General features: G+C 36.4%; 1 protein-coding gene across 1 annotated transcript in view; it reads left to right on the forward strand.

The window, feature by feature from the left end:
- Positions 1-23117, forward strand: part of ATP7A (ATPase copper transporting alpha) — a 77111-nt gene that overhangs the window by 17109 nt on the left and 36885 nt on the right. Inside the window, exons 2-5 of the mRNA XM_082865340.1 lie at positions 3711-4200; positions 4730-5455; positions 10701-10907; positions 19829-19992. Coding sequence (XP_082721466.1) covers positions 3711-4200; positions 4730-5455; positions 10701-10907; positions 19829-19992 — 1587 coding nt within the window. The remainder of the gene's footprint in view (positions 1-3710; positions 4201-4729; positions 5456-10700; positions 10908-19828; positions 19993-23117) is intronic.

A 23117-nucleotide genomic window follows, 5' to 3' on the forward strand; every position in this document is an offset into this window, starting at 1 on the left:
GTGCGCAGCAATGAAGACCCAATGCAGCCAAAAATAAATAAATGCTTGATAAATATTCATTGTTCAGTGTTTACTTTTATATGACTTGCTGCTGCAAAGAACTACTTTCCTGTCTATTTACTCATATGATCCTTATAACAACCCTGGAAGATAATAGGGCACATTTCTTCATTTTTCAGACTGTAGAACTAATGAGTGTGGTTGACTAATTGGCGAATTGACACTGGAGCTCAAACCTTCTGACTCCCAATCCAGTTTGTGTGTGTGTGTGTGACTACTTCATAAATCTTTGTAACCTGTTAGCAAAAGAGATGCAGGGTAAGATGTCCCGGTAGTAGTTAAATTTATATACAGTTGCTGAGCTTTAAGAATACAATCATTGTTTTTATAATCAAATCAGGCAGAACAATAAAAATGTTCTTATTTTGAACAAAAATAATACTAGACTGTAGTGACTTAGAAGGTTATAGAAATATTTGCTGCAAAACCCTATGAATGTTGCCAGCATGTTTATACCTTTTCTTGCCAACAAAGTTGTCTTCATTGAACATTTTAAAACTTTAAACTTAATATCAAATTTGTTTTCTGTAGCTGATCCTGTTTCCTATATTAACTTTTGAATTGGTAGAGTGTGGAGTGTTGGAATAAGTTGCGAAAGGAGATGGAAGAAAGAGTACTTTGTTCTCTGTTATGAAATTCTAGGGCACGTTTTGTCTATGTACGTTTCAAATGCCTGATCAGTACATTAGTCACATATACCTACATAGAGCTTTACCATTCCTGTAGGTACACAAGACATTTTGTGTTTCTTTCCAAAGAGAATAGTAAAGATAAGAACTATTAGAGAACCTCCATTTGAATTATTTGTTTCGTTCCTTTTTTTAATATGTTTTTTATTCTTCAATTTGTTAATATGGTGTATCACATTTATTGATTTGCATATATTGAAGAATCCTTGCATCCTGGGATAAATCCCACTTGATCATGGAGTATGATCCTGTTAATGTGTTGTTGGATTCTGTTTGCTAGTATTTTGTTGAGGATGTTTGCATCTATATTCATCAGTGATATTGGACTGTAATTTTCTTTTTCTGTAGTATCTATGTCTGGTTTTGGTATCAGGGTGATGGTGGCCTCATAGAATGAGTGTTCCTTCCTCTGCAAGTTTTTGGAAGAGTTTGAGAAGGATGGGTGTTAGCTCTTCTCTAAATGTTTGATAGAATTCGCCTGTGTAGCTATCTGGTCCTGGACTTTTGTTTGTTGGGGAGATTTTTATTTACAGTTTCAATTTCATTACTTGTGATTGGTCTGTTCATATTTTCTCTTTCTTCCTGGTTCAGTCTTGGAAGGTTATACCTTTCTAAGAATTTGTCCATTTCTTCCAGGTTGTCCATTTTATTGGCATAGAGTTGCTTGTAGTAGTCTCTTAGGATGCTTTGTATTTCTTCACTGTCTGTTGTAACTTCTCCTTTTTCATTTCTAATTTTATTGATTTGAGTCTTCTCCCTCTTTTTCTTGATGAGTCTGGCTAATGGTTTATCAATTTTGTTTATCTTCTCAAAGAGCCAGCTTTTACTTTTATTGATCTTTGCTATTGTTTTCTTTGTTTCTATTTCATTTATTTCTGCTCTGATTTTTATGATTTATTTCCTTCTGCTTACTTTGGGTTTTGTTTGTTCTTCTTTCTCTACTTCCTTTAGGTATAAGGTTAGATTGTTTATTTGAGATTTTTCTTGTTTCTTGAGGTAGGCTTGTAGAGCTATAAACTTCCCTCTTACAACTGCTTTTGCTGCATCCCATAGGTTTTGGTTTGTCGTGTTTTCATTGTCATTTGTCTCTAGGTATTTTTTGATTTCCTCTTTGATTTCTTCAGTGATCGCTTGGTTATTTAGTAATGTATTGTTTAACCTCCATGTGTTTGTGTTTTTTTCCCTGTAATTGATTTCTAATCTCATAGTGTTGGGGTGAGAAAAGATGCTTGATATGATTTCAATTTTCTTAAATTTACTGAGGCTTGATTTGTGAAACAGGATGTGATCTATCCTGGAGAATGTTCCATGTGCACTTGAGAAGAAAGTGTAATCTGCTGTTTTTGAATGTAATGCCCTATAAATATCAGTTAAATCTATCTGGTCTATTGTGTCATTTAAAGCTTGTGTTTCCTTATGAATTTTCTGTTTGGATGATCTGTCCATTGGTGTAAGTGAGGTGTTAAAGTCCCCCACTATTATTGTGTCACTGTTGATTTCCTCTTTTATAGCTGGTAGCAGTTGTCTTATGTATTGAGGTGCTCCTATGTTGGGTGCCTATATGTTTATAACTGTTATATCTTCTTCTTGGATTGATCCCTTGATCATTATGTAGTGTCCTTCCTTGTCTCTTATAACATTCTCTATTTTAAAGTCTATTTTATGTGATATGAGTATTGCTACTCCAGCTTTCTTTTGATTTCCATTTGCATGGAATATCTTTTTCCATCCCCTCACTTTCAGTCTGTATGTGTCCCTAGGTCTGAAGTGGGTCTCTTGTAGACAGCATATATATGGGTCTTGTTTTTGTATCCATTCATCAAGCCTGTGTCTTTTGGTTGGAGCAGTTAATCCATTCATGTTTAAGGTAATTATCAATATGTATGTTCCTTTTACCATTTTCTTAATCGTTTTGGGTTTGTTTTTGTAGGTCCTTTTCTTCTCTTGTGTTTTGCACTTAGAGAAGTTCCTTTAGCATTTGTTGTAGAGCTGGTTTGGTGGTGCTGAATTCTCTTAGCTTTTGCTTGTCTGTAAAGCTTTTGATTTCTCCGTTGAATCTGAATGAGATCCTTGCTGGGTAGAGTAATCTTGGTTGTAGGTTTTTCCCTTTTATCACTTTAAGTATATCATGCCATTCCCTTCTGGCTTGTAGAGTTTCTGCTGAGAAATCAGCTGTTATCCTTATGGGAGTTCCCTTGTATGTTATTTGTCATTTTCCCCTTGCTGCTTTCAATAATTTTTCTTTGTCTTTAACTTTTGATAGTTTGATTAGTATGTGTCTCCATATGTTTCTCTTTGGGTTTATCCTGTATGGGACTGTCTGTGCTTCCTGGACTTGGGTGGCTCTTTCCTTTCCCTTGTTAGGAATGTTTTTGACTATAATCTCTTCAAATATTTTCTTGGGTCCTTCTCTCTTTCTTCTCCTTCTGGGACCCGTATAATGCAAATGTTGTTGAACTTAATGTTGTCCCAGAGGTCTCTTAGGCTGTCTTCATTTCTTTTCATTCTTTTTTCTTTATTCTGTTCCATGGCAGTGATTTCCATCATTCTGTCCTCCAGGTCACTTATCTGTTCTTCTGCCTCAGTTATTCTGCTATTGATTCCTTCTAGTGTAATTTTCATTTCAATTATTGTATTGTTCATCTCTGTTTTTTAATTCTTCTAGGTTTTTGTTAAACACTTCTTGCATCTTCTCGATCTTTGCCTCCATTCTTTTTTGAGGTCCTGGATTATCTTCACTATCATTATTCTGAATTCTTTTTCTAGAAGGTTGCCTATCTCCACTTCATTTAGTTGTTTTTCTGGGGTTTTATCTTGTTCCTTCATCTGGTAAATAGCCCTCTGCCTTTTCATCTTGTCTATCTATTTGTTTCATTCTTGTCGGTGGTGAGATGATTGATATTTTTAAGTTCCATGTCATGTAATTTAATTAAACTGACTTCTGAAATTTCCTTCTGAAAGGTTTCACTGGAAGAAAAAAATGCAGCCATTATTTATGACCCTAAACTGCAGACTCCAAAGACCCTACAGGAAGCCATTGATGACATGGGCTTTGATGCTGTTCTGCACAATCCTAAGCCGCTCCCTGTTTTAACTGAGACCTTGTTTCTGACTGTTACTGCTTCACTGGCTCCGCCATGGGAGCATATCCAAAGCACATTGCTCAAGACGAAGGGTGTGACAGACATTAAAATTTCCCCTCAGCAGAGAACTGCAGTGGTGATAATAATCCCTTCTATAGTGAATGCCAGTCAGATAGTAGAGCTGGTTCCGGCTCTCAGTTTAGATCCAGGAACTCTGGAGAAAATGTCAGGAATTTGCGAAGATTTCAGTATGGCTCAAGCAGGCGAAGTCATGCTGAAGATGAAGGTGGAAGGGATGACCTGCCATTCATGTACTAGCACCATTGAAGGAAAAATTGGGAAACTGCAAGGTGTTCAGCGAATTAAAGGTAGTATGCCTAATGTTATTTGTTTGATTGATTTGCGAGGCTTAGTTTTCTGTTTTGGCCTTTTTAACTTTTGCTTTTTTTTAAGCATGGGTTTTAAATATGTGGGACTAGAATATTACTGCTTCATTGAAGTCTGAGGTACAGTGTATTCCCAGCATTAATGTTGGTAAAGTTAATGGTTATAAATAAAAGTTATGTGAATCTTGAACTAGCGTAAAAGGCAGCCAGGGTGGTGATTCATGAAGTTCAGGGTTCTTAACACAGCATGCCGAGGGTCCTCTTGACCTCTAATATGTTTCTATTCAGGCATGCAGAAACTTGGAGACCACAAATGTAGTGGTCATATCTTTTACTTTCTTACTATTCCATATCATTAACATTTTCTGAAAAGAACAGAATTATTTTAAGAAAGGATAATGAGAACAATGAGAGAAACAGTTGTATATGGTATTGATTTGGTCGACAGAATGTTTTCTGAAGTGGCCCAGGAATGACTGAAGTAAATAATTATTTTCCTTTTATTAACTAGTTTCCCTGGACAATCAAGAAGCTACTGTTGTTTATCAACCTCATCTTATCACAGCAGAGGAAATAAAAAAGCAGATTGAAGCTGTGGGCTTTCCAGCATTCATCAAAAAACAGCCCAAGTACCTCAAACTGGGAGCTATTGATATAGAACGTCTAAAGAACACACCAGTCAAATCCTCAGAAGGATCACAGCAAAGGAGTCCATCATATACCAATAATTCAACAGTCATTTTCATCATAGATGGCATGCACTGTAAATCATGTGTGTCAAATATTGAAAGTGCTTTATCTACACTCCAGTATGTAAGCAGTGTAGTCGTTTCTTTAGAGAATAGAACTGCCACAGTAAAGTACAAGGCAAGTTTAGTCACTCCAGAAACTCTGAGAAAAGCAATAGAGGCCATATCACCAGGGCAATATAGAGTTAGTAGTACAAATGAAATTGAGAGTACTTCAAACTCTCCCTCCAGCTCATCTCTTCAAAAGAGTCCTTTGAACATAGTTAGCCAACCTCTGACTCAAGAAACCGTGATAAACATTGATGGCATGACTTGTAATTCTTGTGTGCAGTCTATTGAGGGTGTCATATTAAAAAAGGCAGGTGTAAAATCCATACGAGTATCACTTGCAAATGGCAAAGGGACTGTTGAGTATGATCCTTTACTAACCTGTCCAGAAACCTTGAGAGAAGCAATAGAAGACATGGGATTTGATGCTTCCTTGTCAGGTAATATCATTTTTTTCTTTGATTCCTTTAATGTTCTTTTATTAACACTTTACTGGTTCTTTTGGCTTTTATCAATAAGAAATGAGTAATAGGCACTGCTATTCCACTTTTTGGAAATAAGACATATGGAAGTAGTCAGCAGTGTATACAAGGATGCATAAGGATGTTTGCCTAATTATTTATAATATTTAAAAACTAGAAACATTAAATAAAGCATGATACCTTCATATGATGAAATGCTAAGCAGCCATAAAAAATTATGGTATTGAAGATACTTAATGCCACGGGAAAGTGTCTGAGATATTTTGTTAACTGAAAAAAAAGCAAGCAAAAAAGATGTATGTTCAGTATGATCAAAATTTTATAAACACATGTATAAGGATTTATACCATGTATACGTTATTTATGTATATGAATGAATAAAATTCCTGGTAGGACATGAACTAAATTTTAACAGTAGTTATTTGTGAGTGTAGTTATTTGTGAGTGGTAGGATAAAGGTGATATTTTGTTTTCAATTTGCTTTCTTATGTATTTTAAGTTTGTGTGTGTGTGTGTGACAAGGATGTATGTATGTTTGTATGTATTTTTGTATATATAATATAGGAGAAGCAAATGTTATTTTAAAAAGAAAAAAGTAGAAATAAATAATAGAATTTTAACTGTAGTTTTGAATTTAGGCATTCAAATGAACCTGACTCTAGAACTGGCCCAAAGTCTTCCTGTTTCCTGGCAGCACTTACTTTGAACTAAAACCAAAGATGTATATCCAATGGAATTTGCCCATGTGAACTTGTTTTAAACTAGAATTGAACCTTACCTTGAATTAAACTGGAAATTCCCTAAATGAAATTTCTTGCTGTAAATAACAATGGAAAAGTTGAATAACTAATTTCTAGACAATGTCATTAACCTTTGCTCTTCTGATCAGAATGAAAGATATCAAATAGCAGTGTTCTCTTTTCAAGCTCACTAAAACTGAGAAGCATAAAAAATTAGTCACATGCTCAAATTATTATGGTAGATAAGTGTCAGTGGAAAAGGACCCAGAGATGTAAACATTCTTAATTTTCATGTTCATGACAAATGGTAGAAATTATAGAACTGTCATTTCTTAAAGTCAAGATGTAGTTCACATACCATAAATTCACCCTTTTAAAGTACACAAGCCAGTGGTTATTAGTATATTCATAGGAATTTGCAGCCATTACCATTATGTAATTTTAGAACATTTTTATCAGCCTCCCAAAGAAACCTCATACTGGTTAGCAGTCACTCCCCATTTCCCCTTCACCTCCCCCTAGCCCAGCCCCTTTTATCTACTGTTCTGTTTTCTGGCTTTATGAATTTGACAACTCTAAGTACCATATAAGTGGAGTCAGAATATTTGTCCCTTTGTATTTAACGTATTTCACTTAGCATAATGTTTTCAAGATAACAAACGTTCATCCATGTTTGTGATATGTATCAGTACTTCATTCCTTTTTACTGCTGAATAGTATACCGTTGTATGCATATACCTCATTTTGTCTCTCCATTCATCAGTTGATGGAGATTTGGGTTGTTTCCACTCCTTGGCTATCATGAATAATGTTGTGATGAGCATTTGTTACAAGTTTTTGCATGAATATATTTTTTTATTTCTCCTGGGTATATACTAGGAGTGGAATTTCTAGGTCATATGGTGAATATGTTTAACTTTTTCAGTAACTGCCAAGCTGTTTTCCAAAATGGCTGCACCATTTTATATTCTCACTTAGAAGTCTCACTTTGATAAAGAAGATCTCAAAAGACCAAGATTCTTGTGCCTTAAAAAAGATACACACACACACACATGCGCGAATATGTGCACACACTGGAATACTACTCAGCCATAAGAAATGAAATAATGTAATTTGCAGCAACATGGATGGACCTAGAGATTATCATACTAAGTGAAGTGAGTCAAAGACAAATATCATATGATATCATTTTTATGTGGAATCTAAAAAAAATGATTCAAATGAACTTATTTACAAAACAGAAACAGACTCACAGACATAGAAAACAAACTTATGGCTACCAAAGGGGAAATGGGGGGAGAGATAAATTAGGAATTTGGGATTAACAGATACACACTACTGTATATAAAATAGATAAACAACAAGGACCCCTGTATAGCACAGGGAACTATATTCAATATCTTGTAATACCCTATAATGGAAAAGAATCTGAAAAAGATGATATATATCTGAAAAAGAATATATATATATATATATATATATATATATATATATATATATATCTGGTTGATAACAAATGACTGCATTGTGTGTTTCTACTAGAGATCAGAGTTTAAGATACCACCAGAATTGTGGCTACCCATTTTCTGAATGCCAGTGTCAGTGCTGATCCAGGCTTCACAGTCTGCCACTCTGACCTGTTCCTAGAGGTACAGGGATCAGTGCATTTTGCCTTCATGTTATACCAGTCCTGGGTGGGCCATAAATGTTAAAGGAGGTAGTGAGAAAAATGGGAGGTGTTTTTTTATCATGACCATCAATCTCATCATTCTCTTAAAAAGACATAGTATATGAAATTGTCTTCACTAACCAATTAAAGCAAACACAATACTCAAATTCCTTTTCCTTTTTTGTAACTTTTTTATATTTAATTTCAAACTTACAGAAAAGCTACAAAAATAGTACAAAGAATTCCTGTTTACCAATTTTACTCAGATTCCACAGTTGTTAATATTTTGCCACATTTGTTTTATCATTCTCTTTCTCTGTCGACAGACAGAGACATATATTCAAACACACATTACCCACACACGTATATACCATTTTATGAATCATTTGAGAGTAAGTTGCAGACATGATGTTTATAACTGTTTTTAAGCCATTTTCTGATTATGTATTTATTCTTCATATTACTTTAGACTGAACCTGCCAGTTTTGAGGATCAGATTGGAAACCCTTTCTTGAAATTTTTGGAATCTTTTCTGATTGTTGCCTCAAGTGCAGGAGAGTCAGCCTTCCTGTTGAATTCATTTAAGCATAAGTAGTGTGGCTACAGCTTATAGAAAAGCTAATTTAAAGAAACTAGCCATTTAATTCATTGTGGCTTTTTAACACCTGTACTGCCTCTGTGGCAGATGGAAGGTTTTGCTCTTCTTGCCACACTCACTGGGGTAAAGGTCACAATTTTATGAATCTTTGTTGAGAAGTCATGCCAATGTAGCTAAAAGGGATCACCTTGGGGCTTCCCTGGTGGCGCAGTGGTTAAGAATCCGCCTGACAGTGCAGGGGACATGGGTTCGAGCCCTGGTCCGGGAAGATCCCACATGCCGCGGAGCAACTAAGCCTGTGGGCCACAACTATTGAGCCTGCGCTCTAGAGCCCGTGAGCCACAACCACAACAAGAGAAGCCACCGCAATGAGAAGCCCACGCACAGCAACGAAGAGTAGCCCCCGCTCACCGCAACTAGAGAAAGCCCACGCACAGCAACAAAGACCCAATGCAGCCAAAAAAGAAAAGGGGGGGTCACCACTATGACTTATTTTAATTTAATACTGTACTTCTAGAGTGTGAAAATTGTAGATGGTATTTAGGTTACTTCTGGTACCTGAAAGAACTAAATTACTCTGGAACAAGACTTAAAGTAATTGGTAGTATAAACTTTTTTTTTCATTGTCCAAGTTCAAAATTAAGTCTTGATAGTAATAATTATGAGAGAATGAATAAGCTCCTGGCTAGATTAAAATAATGTTTTTTTCAAAGCCAAAGCTATTTCCTTTGGGCAAATGAGCCTCCTTTTTGAATTTTTGGTACTATTTGGTAAATTTTTCCTCTTTGTTCTAAATAATACTCTCGTAATCTTAATGAATATCGTTTTCTGAACTGATCCACTTAAGACCAGAGACTGACTCATTTCGGAATTGGGAGAATCTTGTCCTTTGCTATTCAGAGTGTCCTTTGTTCTACTCAGACTGACAGTACTGCCGTCACCTGGAAGCTTGTTGGAAAAGTAGAGTCTCAGGCCCCACCCTAAATGTACTAAATCAGAACCTGCATTTTAACAAGATCTCCCAGGTGATGGTATGTGTGTTAAAATTTAAGAGCCATTATTATAATTGATTTGAGAAGTCTAGATCATTATTCATTAGGGAAATGCTAAGGCTTTTGTTAAAGTTTCTTCAAAAGATGCCCTTCTTCAGCACCCTAAAAACCAACTCTGCTATGCAAACTTTCCTCTGTCGGCTAGCCAAACAGACCTGAACCAGTTTTTTGCCCAAGGGGAAGAAATAACAAGTTAGGTTAGTGGAAATTTCCACATCACTTCTTTTCCTCCTTATCTGTGCAGGAGAGTAGAAACTCTAGCTTTTTTGCATGTATTGATACATGGATGTGCAAAAGGGAATACTTTCTCCCTTCTTGGGAGGTGATTAATACTGCAGTGGATAAAGTAAAGCAGAATAACAACTTTTCTGAGACTGCAGGGGAGCTTCTTGGATGACAGAAGCTTTCCACTGTTTCACAGTCCATAAACATTCTATGGAAAGAGTCTCTGAACACTCCTTTGCGAAAAATGAATATTACTGCTGACTTACTCTTTGCCTCTTCTTCCATTGTCCACAAAGGCATTTTAATTTTAAAAATACGATATATTGGTGTTAAAAGTTCAAACATACAGAAGTGTCTGTAGAGGAAGTTTGTTCATCTGTCTGTTATTCTGTTCCTGCTTTAACCCCATTCCCCAGAAGGAGCCACCATTAATAGTTTGGTATGTACCCTCCTAGGCTTTCTTTTGCAGGTTCTCATATATACACTAACAATTTTTAAATGACATTATACTTCAATGCTGTTTTGCCGACTGCTTTTGGTTCCACTTACTATATCACGAATTGCTTTACTGCCAGTATGTAAATTGTTAACATAATGATAAAAATTCATGATAAAAATAAGAGCTATCTATTAACAAACCATTGTCTACTCGGGTTTGGGGTAGAGATAATGGCTTGAAGATATTGATGTATAGTTTTGTTTATTCAGTTAGTTCAGATTTTCCCGAGAATTGGGATGGGCAGTGTTGAACTTGGAAGTCACTTCCTAGAAAGTGTAGAGATAACATTGCACTGGGCTCTAGGTCCATTACAATTTTAAAGGAGTGGATTGACAGTGCCAGGTGGTGTGGATTGTGATGAGTGACAAGGATGCAGCTGGAGAATACCTCAAATGAAAAGAATCTTTTCCTGTCCACCAGATACAAATGAGCCACTGGTAGTAATAGCTCAGTCCTCATCGGAAATGCCACTTTTGACCTCAACTAATGAACTTCATACCAAAATGATGACACCAATTCATGACAAAGAGGAGGCAAAGACTTCATCTAAGTGTTACATACAGGTCACTGGTATGACTTGTGCTTCCTGTGTAGCAAACATTGAACGGAATTTAAGACGAGAAGAAGGTAAGACACTCTTAAAGCCTGTTGTTTTATGTATTAGTTTGAGGACTCTGTCCTTTTTGTCCTCTTATGTGTTTTGTAACCATGTTTATGACTCTTGCCAAGGCCTCATAAAGACTATCAGTGATTTTCAGGACAACCTTGACTTCCTGACAACCAGTTTTTGTTAGTGTTTTGTTCCCTTAGATATAGTTCCTGTCTTGTTTACCTCATGGCCACATTTTAATATCAATGAAGTTTGTAGTCAAATAGCAAAAGGAAATACATAAGATTACTATTCTTTATGGACCTTGGCTGCAATGGATGTTAAGAAACATGAATTTTCTGATAAAGTTATGCTTAAAACTAACAACTACAATCCATAAGTTTCAATATTACTATATCCAGGCCAAGCACTGGACCAAAGCCAAGTTTGTTTAGAATTGTTCTCTTCCAACAATTTGATCACTGATCTTTGCTTGCAGTAAAAGTGTTCAAAAGTTACTTAATATTGTGTACAAGTTGTCATTTTAGGTTACAAATTCTTAGAATAGCTATAATACATATATATATTTAATTTTTGAATTTTATTTTATTTTTTTATACAGCAGGTGCTTATTAGTTATCCATTTTATACATATTAGTGTATATATGTCAATCCCAGTCTCTCAATTCATCACACCACCACCCCCTCACCATTTTCCGTCCTTGGTGTCCATACGTTGTTCTCTGCATCTGTGTCTCAACTTCTGCCCTGCAAACTGGTTCATCTTCACCATTTTTCTAGGTTCCACATATATGCATTAATATACGATATTTGTTTTTCTCTTTCTGACTTACTTCACTGTGCTTGACAGCCTCTACATCCATCCACGTCTCTACAAATGACCCGATTTCATTCCTTTTTATGGCTGAGTAATATTCCCTTGTATATATGTACCACATCTTCTTTATCCATTTGTCTGTTGATAGGCATTTAGGTTGCTTCCATGACCTGGCTATTGTAAATAGTGCTGCAATGAACATTGGGGTGCATGTGTCTTTTTGAATTATGGTTTTCTCTGTGTATATGCCCAGTAGTGGGATTGCTGGGTCATATGGCATTCTATTTTTAGTTTTTTAAGGAACCTCCATACTGTTCTCCATAGTGGCTGTATCAATTTACATTCCCACCAACAGTGCAAGAGGGTTCCCTTTTCTCCACAGCCTCTCCAGCACTTATTGTTTCTAGATTTTTTGATGATGGCCATTCTGACTGGTGTGAGGTGTTACCTCATTGTAGTTTTGATTTACATTTCTCTAATGATTAGTGATATTGAACATCCTCTCATGTGTTTGTTGGCCATCTGTATATCTTCTTTGGAGAAATGTCTATTTAGGTCTTCTGCCCATTTTTGGACTGGGTTCTTTGTTTTTCTTGATTTTTTTTTTTTTTTTTTTTTGCGGTACGCGGACCTCTCACTGCTGCGGCCTCTTCTGTTGTGGAGCACAGGCTCTGGACGTGCAGGCTCAGTGGCCATGGCTCACGGGCCTAGCCACTCCGTGGCATTTGGGATCCTCCCGGACTGGGGCACGAACCTGTGTCCCCTGCATCGACAGGCGGACTCTCAACCACTGTGCCACCAGGGAAGCCCTGTTTTTCTTGATACTGAGCTGCATGAGCTGCTTGTATATTTCGGAGATTAATCCTTTGTCACTTGCTTCGTTTGCAAATATTTTCTCCCATTCTGAGGGTTGTCTTTGTGTCTTGTTTGTAGTTTCCTTTGATTTGCAAAAGCTTTTAACTATCATTCAGTCCCATTTGTTTATTTTTGTTTTTATTTCCATTACTCTAAGAGGTGGATCAAAAAAGATCTTGCTGCGATTTATGTCAAAGAGTGTTCTTCCTGTGTTTTCCTCTAAGAGTTTTATAGTATCTGGTCTTACATTTAGGTCTTTAATCCATTTTGAGTTTATTTTTGTGTGTGGTGTTAGGGAGTGTTCTAGTTTCATTCTTTTACATGTAGCTGTCCAGTTTTCCCAGCACCAATTATTGAAGACACTGTCTTTTCTCCACTGTATATCCTTGTCTCCTTTGTCATAGATTAGTTAACCATAGGTGTGTGGGTTTATCTCTGGGCTTTCTATCCTGTTCCATTGATCTATATTTATGTTTTTGTGCCAGTACCATATTGTCTTGATTACTGTCCCTTTATAGTATAGTCTGAAGTCAAGGAGCCCGATTCCTCCAGCTCCGTTTTTTTCCCTCAAGACTACTTTGGCTATAAGGGGTCTTTTGTGTCTCCATACAAATTTTAAGATTTTTTGTTCTAGTTCTGTAAAAAAATGCTATTGGTAATTTGATAGAGATTGCATTGAATCTGTAGATTACTTTGGGTAGTATAGTCATTTTCACAATATTGATTCTTCCAATCCAAGAACATGGTGTATCTGTCCATCTGTTTGTATCATCTTTAATTTCTTTCATCACTGTCTTATAGTTTTCTGCATACAGGTCTTTTGTTTCCCTAGGTAGGTTTATTCCTAGGTATTCTATTCTTTTTCTTGCAATGGTAAATGGGAGTGTTTCCTCAATTTATCTTTCTGATCTTTTGTTGTCAGTGTATAGGAATGCAAGAGATTTCTGTCCATTAATTTTGTATCCTGCTACTTTACCAAATTCATTGTTTAGCTCTAGTAGTTTTCTGGTAGCATCTTTAGGATTCTCTATGTAGAGTATCATGTCATTGGCAAACAGTGACAGTTTTACTTCTTCTTTTCCAATTTATATTCCTTTTATTTCTTTTTCTTCTCTGATTGCCGTGGCTAGGACTTCCAAAACTGTGTTGAATAATAGTGGCAAGAGCGGTCATCCTTCTCTTGTTCCTGATCTTAGAGGAAATGGTTTCAGTTTTTCACCACTGAGAATGATGTTTGCTGTGGGTTTGTCGTATATGGCCTTTATTATGTTGAGGTAGGTTCCCTCTCTGCCCACTTTCTGGAGAGTTTTTGTCCTAAATGGGTGTTGAATTTTGTCAAAAGCTTTTTCTGCATCCATTGAGATGATCATATGGTTTTTATTCTTCAGTTTGTTAATATGGTGTATCACATTGATTGATTTGCATATATTGAAGAATCCTTGCATCCCTGAGATAAATCCCACTTGATCATGGTATGTGATCCTTTTAATGTGTTGTTGGATTCTGTTTGCTAGTATTTTGTTGAGGATGTTTGCATGTATATTCATGAGTGATACTGGTGTGTAATTTTCTTTTTTTGTAGCATCTTTGTCTGATTTTGGTATCAGGGTGATGGTGGCCTCATAGAATGAGTTTGGGAATGTTCCTTCCCCTGTACATTTTTGGAAGAGTTTGAGAAGGATGGGTGTTAGCTCTTCTCTAAATGTTTGATAAATTCATCTGTGTAGCCATCTGGTCCTGAACTTTTGTTTTTTGGAAGATTGTTAGTCACAGTTTCAATTTCATTACTTGTGATTGGTCTGTTCATATTTACTCTTTATTCCTGGTTCAGTCTTGGAAGGTTATACCTTTCTAAGAATTTGTCCATTTCTTCCAGGTCGTCCATTTTATTGGCACAGAGTTGCTCGTAGTAGTCTCTCAGGATGCTTTGTATTTCTGTGGTGTCTGTTGTAACTTTTCGTTTTTCATTTCTAATTTTATTGATTTGAGTCCTCTCCCTCTTTTTCTTGATGAGTCTGGCTAATGGTTTATCAGTTTTGTTTATCTTTTCAGAGAGCCAGCTTTTAGTTTTATTGATCTTTGCTATTGTTTTCTTTGTTTCTATTTCATTTATTTCTGCTCTGATCTTTATAATTCCTTTCCTTCTGCTAACTTTGGATTTTGTTTGTTCTTCTTTCCCTAGTTCCTTTAGGTGTAAGGTTAGATTGTTTCTTAGAGATTTTTCTTGTTTCTTGAAGTAGGCTTGTATAGCTATAAACTTCCCTTGTAGAACTGCTTTTGCTGCATCCCATAGGTTTTGGGTCATCGTGTTTTCATTGTCATTTGTCTCTAGGTATTTTTTGGTTTCCTCTTTGATTTCTTCAGTGATCTCTTAGTTAGTAACATATTGTTTACCCTCCATGTGTTTGTATTTTTTACATTTTTTTCCCTGTAATTCATTTCTAATCTCATAGGGTGGTGGTCAGAAAAGATGCTTGATATGATTTCAGTTTTCTTAAATTTACTGAGGCTTGATTTGTGATCCAAGATGTGATCAATCCTGGAGTATGTTCCATGTGCACTTGAGAAGGAAGTGTAATCTGCTGTTTTTGGAGGCAATGTCCTATAAATATCAATTAAATATATCTGGTCTATTGTGTCATTTAAAGTTTCTGTTTCCTTTTTAATTTTCTGTTTGGATGATCTGTCCATTGGTGTAAGTGAGGTGTTAAATTCCCCCACTATTAGTATGTTACTGTCAATTTCCTCTTTTTTGGCTGTTAGCAGTTGCCTTATGTATTGAGGTGTTCCTATGTTGGGTGCATATATATTTATAATTGTTGTCTTCTCCTTGGTTTGATTTCTTGATCATTATGTAGTGTCCTTCCTTGTCTCTTGTAACATTTCTTTACTTTAAAGTCTATTTTATGTGATATGAGTATTGCTACTCCAGCTTTCTTTTGATTTCCATTTGCATGGAATATCTTTTTCCATCCCCTCACTTTGAGTCTGTATGTGTCCCTAGGTCTTAAGTGGGTCTCTTGTAGACAGCGTATGTATGGGTCTTGTTTTTGTATCCATTCAATGAGCCTGTGTCTTTTGGTTTGAGCATTTAATCCATTCACGTTTAAGGTAATTATCAATATGTATGTTCCTTTTACCATTTTCTTAATCGTTCTGGGTTTGTTTTTGTAGGTCCTTTTCTTCTCTTATGGTTCCCACTTAGAGAATTTCCTTTAGCATTTGTTGTAGAGCTGGTTTGGTGGTGCTGAATTCTCTTAGCTTTTGGTTGTCTGTAAAGCTTTTGATTTCTCCATCCAATCTGAATGAGATCCTTGCTGGGTAGAGTAATCTTGGTTGTAGGTTTTTCCCTTTCATCACTTTAAGTATATCATGCCACTCCCTTCTGGCTTGTAGAGTTTCTGCTGAGAAATCAGCTGTTAACCTTATGGGAGTTCCCTTGTATGTTATTTCTTGTTTTCCCCTTGCTGCTTTCAATAATTTTTCTTTGTCTTTAATTTTTGATAGTTTGATTACTATGTGTCTCGGCGTGTTTCTCTTTGGGTTTATCCTATATGGGACTGTCTGTGCTTCCTGGACTTGGGTGGCTCTTTCCTTTCCCATGTTAGGATGTTTTTGACTACAATCTCTTCAAATATTTTCTTGGGTCCTTCTCTCTTTCTTCTCCTTCTGGGACCTGTATAATGCAAATGTTGTTGAGCTTAATGTTGTCCCAGAGGTCTCTTAGGCTGTCTTCATTTCTTTTCATTCTTTTTTCTTTATTCTGTTCCATGGCAGTGATTTCCATCATTCTGTCCTCCAGGTCACTTATCTGTTCTTCTGCCTCAGTTATTCTGCTATTGATTCCTTCTAGTGTAATTTTCATTTCAGTTATTGTATTGTTCATCTTTGTTTGTTTGTTCTTTAATTCTTCTAGGTGTTTGTTCTTTAATTCTTCTCGGTGTATGTTAAACATTTCTTGTGTCTTCTCAATCTGTGCCTCCATTCTTTTTCCAAGATCCTGGATCATCTTCACTATCATTATTCTGAATTCTGTTTCTGGAAGGTTGCCTAGCTCCACTTCATTTAGTTGTTTTTCTGGGATTTTATCTTGTTCCTTCATCTAGTACATAGTCCTCTGCCTTTTCATCTTGTCTGTGTTTCTGTGAATGTGGTTTTTGTTCCACAGGCTGCAGGATTGTAGTTCTTCTTGCTTCTGTTGTCTGCCCTCTGGTGGATGAGGCTATCTAAGAGGCTTGAGCAAGTTTTCTGATGGGAGGGAGTGGTGGTGGGTAGAGCTGGGTGCTGCTCTGGTGGGCAGAGCTCAGTTAAACTTTAATTCCCTTGTCTGCTGATGGGTGGGGCTTCGTTCCCTCCCTGTTGGTTGTTTGGCCTGAGGCGACCCAACCCTTGAGCCTACTGGGCTCTTTGGTGGGAGCAATGGCGGACTCTGCTAGGGCTCACACCAAGCAGCACTTCCCAGAACTTCTGCTGCCAGTGTCTTTGTCCTCGCTGTGAGACACAGCCACCCCCTGCCTCTGCAGGAGACCCTTCAACAGTAGCAGATAGGTCTGGTTCAGTCTCCTATGGGTTCACTGCTCCTTCCCCTGGGTCCCGATGCATACACTATCTTGTGTGTGCCCTCCAAGGGTGGAGTCTCTGTTTCCCCCAGTCCTGTCAAAGTCCTGCAATCAAATCCCACTAGCCTTCAAAGTCTGATTCTCAAGGAATTCCTCTTCCCATTGCCGGACCCCCAGGTTGAGAAGCCTGACGTGGGGCTCAGAACCTTCACTCCAGTGGGTGGACTTCTGTGGTTAAGTGTTCTCCAGTTTGTGAGTCACCCACCCAGCAGTTATGGGATTTGATTTTATTGTGATTGCGCCCCTCCTACTGTCTCATTGTGGATTCTCCTTTGTCTTTGGATGTGGGGTATCTTTTTGGTGAGTTCCCGTGTCTTCCTGTTGATGATTGTTCAGCAGTTAGTTGTGATTCTGGTGCTTTCACAAGAGGGAGTGAGGGCAGGTCCTTCTTGTCCACCATCTTCAAGCCATTCTACAATATTGGTTTTTAATCAGTCACACTCAGATGTTTTAGCTTAAAATTTTGCACTCACATTAATGGACTTCGCAGTATGCATAGTAGATTTGTTAACCGTAGAGATACATGAGTATGTTTAATGAGCCTGAAGTCATAGGTTTGGTACTCAAACAGCCCTCGCCCAAGATGTCTTAATGATACATGCTGTTACTCAGAAGGGCTGAATAAATATGATTATTATAAGCTTATCCCCACTATTGGGGAAATAACTCAAAGTATACACTGTAATAATGGAATTCTGTAGCCAGTGGAATCACCTTATATGTAAAGGCCAGAACATTATTGTAACAAAATGTATGTTATACACTAGAGTCATCTTCAGTTCAATATTATCTTGTTTGCATTCTTTCATTTCTGCGTCCTTCATTTCAGCCTCCATTATATCTAATTATAATGCAGTCAGGGCTAAATTACACTTTGAGTGATTAAAAAAGAACAGGAGGGAAGTTGCAAGCAAATGAAAGCAAAAAGAATTTTTCAAGGGGTCTGTTTAATTTTAGAACAAACTCTTTTGGGGCAGTTCAGAAATAGCCTTTCTCATGAGACAAGCAATGCCTGTTACAAATTACAGTTACAGATCTTTTTTCTCCTTTAATCCATTAAGCTGATACTTCCAGTTACCTTCTACTACCCCTTTACTTCCTCCTAACCCAGTTAGGCATACCGTTGCCCTAGCTGGGGTCACTACATTCACTTTTGTTTTTTTAATTAAGTGACACTGGTCTTCCCTCAGTTTCATCTGCATTATATTTTTAAAAATGAATTGATAGAGTTCTAATTATATTTTGAAGTAAGAATTTTAAAAATTTTCCATAATTTATATAAGTATGAAACATGGTTTTGAAACTTGAAAAACCAGATTTTCTCTTTCTCTTTGGCTGTAGATTACATTCAACTGAAGCAAGAAGATTTTTTTCCTACTTTCTCTACACCTTTCTCTTATTACTGATACTTTCCTGTGATCTGATCTTCTGAATTATTTGGTACCCACAAAACCCAGTGTGTAACCATTATTTTTTCCAAAGAAAAGAATAGTATTTTATTTTTTAACCACTTTTATACAGAAAACTTAGATTATATTAGATACTTTGTCTTCTTATTAAAAACTATTATTAAATTAATATTTGGATATTTTTTCTTTTTTTCAAAACCCAGATCTAACCTATGGACTGTTGATCCCTATTCCCTGTCTGGTAGCCACCAAGGGTTGCTGATTCCTAGAAAGAACTGCCGTTTCTACTTCACGTTATTAATTTTCTTCCTGGCAGTTACAGCAATAGCTGGTCTAGAGAAGTGGGATGGTTGTTAACAAAATGCTTACACCAGAGAACAGCATGACTGCCATAAAATGAACTTCTTTGTTAAGTTGTGTGGCACTTTTTTTTTCTTAGGAATAAGAGCATTTTAGATTAGTGTATGTCAGACAATAAAACTTGAGAAAGAAATTACTGTTATTTGGCAATATTGTAATGTGTATGTTGGTATATTCTTGGGTTCTTTGCTACAACTGCAGTCATTTCCTAAGTACAGGAGTTCCTTTCTCTAGGACTCTGTCTTATGAGTTTCTAAAAATACTTTATATTTACATGATAAGGTCTCAATGGATTACAATTCATGGGCATTATTTGGATCCCAATTCAAGCAAACAAACAAAGAGTGTTAAACAGTTATAAGACAGTTGTGGAAATGTGAACATTGCCTGGATATTTGATGATATTGAGAAATTATTTTAGGTTTGATAATGGTATTATGGTTCTTTTTTAAAGAAAAGAGTCTTATCTTTTAGTTATATGTATTTAAATATTTACATATGATACGATATCTGGGATTTGCTTCAAAATAATCAGGGTAAAGGGCAGAGAGTGAGTGGGTAGGAATATATATGAAACAAGAGCAGCCCAGTGTTACTGATAATTACTGAAGCTGAGAGATGGGTACATCAAGTTTATTATGTTTTCTCTTTTGTGTGTGTGTGTATGTATTTGAAAATTTCCATACTAAAAAGTTTTTTAAAATGAAGCCTTCTTTTAAAATAGTTTTGATTTTGGCTCAATACTGTATAAAAGTTAAGAAATAAATTTCTCCAGATTCACTTAATCCTTTCACAGTTAAATGAAAAAAAAACTATTATAAGATTATTATTTTTATGAGAAATGTTATCTGAATTGTTTTTCTTATCAATATTCCTAGGAATATATTCTGTACTTGTGGCTCTGATGGCTGGGAAGGCAGAAGTAAGATATAACCCTGCTGTCATACAACCCCCGATGATAGCCGAGTTAATCCGAGAGCTTGGATTTGGAGCCACTGTGATAGAAAATGCTGATGAAGGGGATGGTGTTTTGGAACTTGTTGTAAGTAAGACATTTTGTGTGGTTAATAGAATTTGCAGGAAAAACTTGGCAAGAATTCAGAAAAGAGTTTGAAAAATAATTAAAATGTGGGGACAATAAAACATAAAATGAAAATTAAGGAAACTGGAAAGATATGACAATGGTGGCCTTCAAGCATAGAATGTAAAAGATAATCATCTCAGGCTTCCCTGGTGGCACAGTGGTTGAGAGTCCGCCTGCCAATGCAGGGGACACAGGTTCGTGCCCCGGTCCGGGAAGATCCCACATGCCGTGGAGCGGTTAGGCCCGTGAGCCATGGCTGCTGTGCCTGTGCATCTGGAGCCTGTGCTCTGCAATGGGAGAGGCCACAACAGTGAGAGGCCCGCGTACCACCAAAAAAAAGAGATAATCATCTCTATTAAGAACCAATAAACAAGAATTGGGTTTGAATGAATAAATGAAAATCAACTTCTAAAATATAGTATGATTCCTACATGAAATTACTAGAAGAAATATTTGGAGCTTTTTTCAATATTCTATTTTAAAAATTTCAGACATCAGGAAAGTCAAAAGAATTGTACAGTTGAACATTCTTACACACACTGCATAGATTCTACAATTAACATTTTACTATATTTGTTTTATCATACATCAGTCCATCAGTCCATTGTGGAAATAATTTTAAACTCACAAAGAAATTGCTAAAATAGTACAGTGGATTTCCCTGTAGCCTCTACCTAGCTTTTCCCAGTGATAACATCCAATCTATCATTTAAAAAATAATATTAGAGTAGGAAGAGTCTTTCTAAATATCATACAAAATCCATAAAAGACAAGGTTGATAACTTCAGGTACATAAAAATTTCTTCTTGGGAGAAAAACTCCATAAACAAAGTCTAAAGGCAAGTAAAATAATTGTAATTCATATCATAAATGAAGGTTAATTTCCTTAATATATGAAGAAGTGTTGTAAATCAATAAGAGCCATCAAACCAAAAGAAAGATGGTAAAGGATATGAACTAACAGTTCACAGAAAAACCAAAACAATACCTCTTTAAATGAAAAAATGTTCGATGTCACTTTTAATAAGAGTAAAGCAAATTAAAACTGCACTGAAATGCCATTTTCCACCTGTGAGATTGGTAAAGATAAAAAGCAATTTTGTTAACACTGTGTTTGATCTCTCATATATTGCTGGTGGAATGTCAATTGAGACAAGGACTCAACAGAAGAATTTGGCAATATCTATCAAAAGTAAAATTGCGCATAGCCTTTGCCTCAGAAGCTCCACTTGTAGGAGCTTATTATCCAGCAGACATATTTGGATATGTATGAAATGATATGTGCGCAAAGGTGTTCATTATAGTATTTTTTTTTTTTGCCTATGCCACACATGGCATGTGGGATCTTAGTTCCCTGACCAGGAATCGAACCTGCGCCCCCTGCATTGGAAGCACAGAGTCTTAACCACTGGACCACCAGGGAAGCCCTATTATAGTATTTTTATAATAGCAAAAGATAGGAAACAAACTAAATGTCGGTCATTGGAGACTGATACATACATCCATACCATGGGATACTAAGCAGCTATTACAAAGAATGGGTTGGTTTGTACTTTTTAAAGACTTCTAAAAATTAATAGCTTTATCGAAATATAATTTACATACCATAAAACTCACCCTTTTAAAGTGTACAATTCAGTGGTTTTTAATATATTCTCAGAGTTGTACAACTAATCACCACTATCAAATTTCAAAACATTTTCATCACCCCAAAAAAGAAACCCCATACCTATTAGCAGTCAGTCCTCATTCTTGATATTAATCATTTGAGTCTTCCTTTTTTTTTTTCCTTCATCACTCCAGCCAAAAGTTTGTCAATTTTGTCAATCTTTTCAAGTAACCAACTTTTGGTTTTGTTGATTTTCTCTATTCTCTCTTTTGTTAATTTTCACTCTAACCTTTGTTATTTCCTTCCATCTGTTTGCTTTAGGTTTAGTTTGTTTTACTTTTTCTAGTGTCTTAAGGTAGAAAGTTAGGTTATTTATTTGAGATCTTTCTTACTTTAAAATATTGGCACTTATAAATTTCACTATAGGCACTGATTTCATTTCAGTTATTGTACTTTTCAACTCCAAACTTCCATTGGGCCTTTCTAATAATCTCTGTCTTTATTGATACTCTCTGTTTGGTGGGATATTGTCTTATACTTTCCTTTAATTTTTTAGACATCATTTCCTTTAGTTCAGTGAATATATTTAAAATAGCTGATTCAAGATCTTTGCCTAGTAAATCCAATGTCTGGGCTTCATCAGGGAAAGTTTTTTCCTGTGTATAGGCCATACTTTCTTGTTTCATTGTATGTCTGACAGTTTTTGTTGAAAATATAATGTAGTAACTCTGGAAATAAGATTCTTCCCCTCTCCTCAGGGTTTGTTATTTGTTACTGTTTGTCATTGTTATTGTTTGTTCAGTGACTTCTGAACTAATTCTATAAAGTCTGTGTTCTTTGTTGTGTGTGGCCACTGAAATCTCTGTTTGGTTAGCTCAGTTGTCAGCTAATGATCAGACAGTGATTGCCTTAAATATCTGGAATCAATAAGTCTCCCAGTCTTTGCTAAAGAGCTCTTTGTAAATGTTGGGGCATGCCTTGAACACTCAGCCATGCAGCTGTCAGTTTTGCCTTACCCTTCGACTCCTGCTTCTATGGAGCCTAAAGGTCAGCCTGAGGTGAGAAGTTAGGGCCTTTTCAGTTCTTTTTTGAACATACACACAGCCCTGGACATATGCATAACCCTATGCATGTGCATGGCCTTCTAGATTCCTAGGAATATGTTGCAGCGCTTATGGATGTCTTGCTTCCTGGCTTTCCTTTTTAGGCTTTTTTGTTAGTCTGTTGTTTGCTCCAACTGTTATCCATTGGCTCAGGCAGCCACAAGGTTAAATAATTTCCTCTAATTGTTTCTGACAAATTCTCCTGGGGAAAAGGCTTTTTGTATTCACTGGGTCATCAGGAAAAACAGACATCTTTGCAAGTGGGATATTTCAGAGAACCATCAGACAGGCCAAATAATGACAGTTGTCTGGGAATGAGGCTTTGAAGGTACTCCAATCCTTTTCTGTCCTCTCTGGTAGCTTTCCTGATG

Source organism: Leucopleurus acutus (genome assembly GCF_964270905.1).
Source record: "Leucopleurus acutus genome assembly, chromosome: X".
In the NCBI taxonomy this organism is placed as follows: domain Eukaryota; kingdom Metazoa; phylum Chordata; class Mammalia; order Artiodactyla; family Delphinidae; genus Leucopleurus; species Leucopleurus acutus.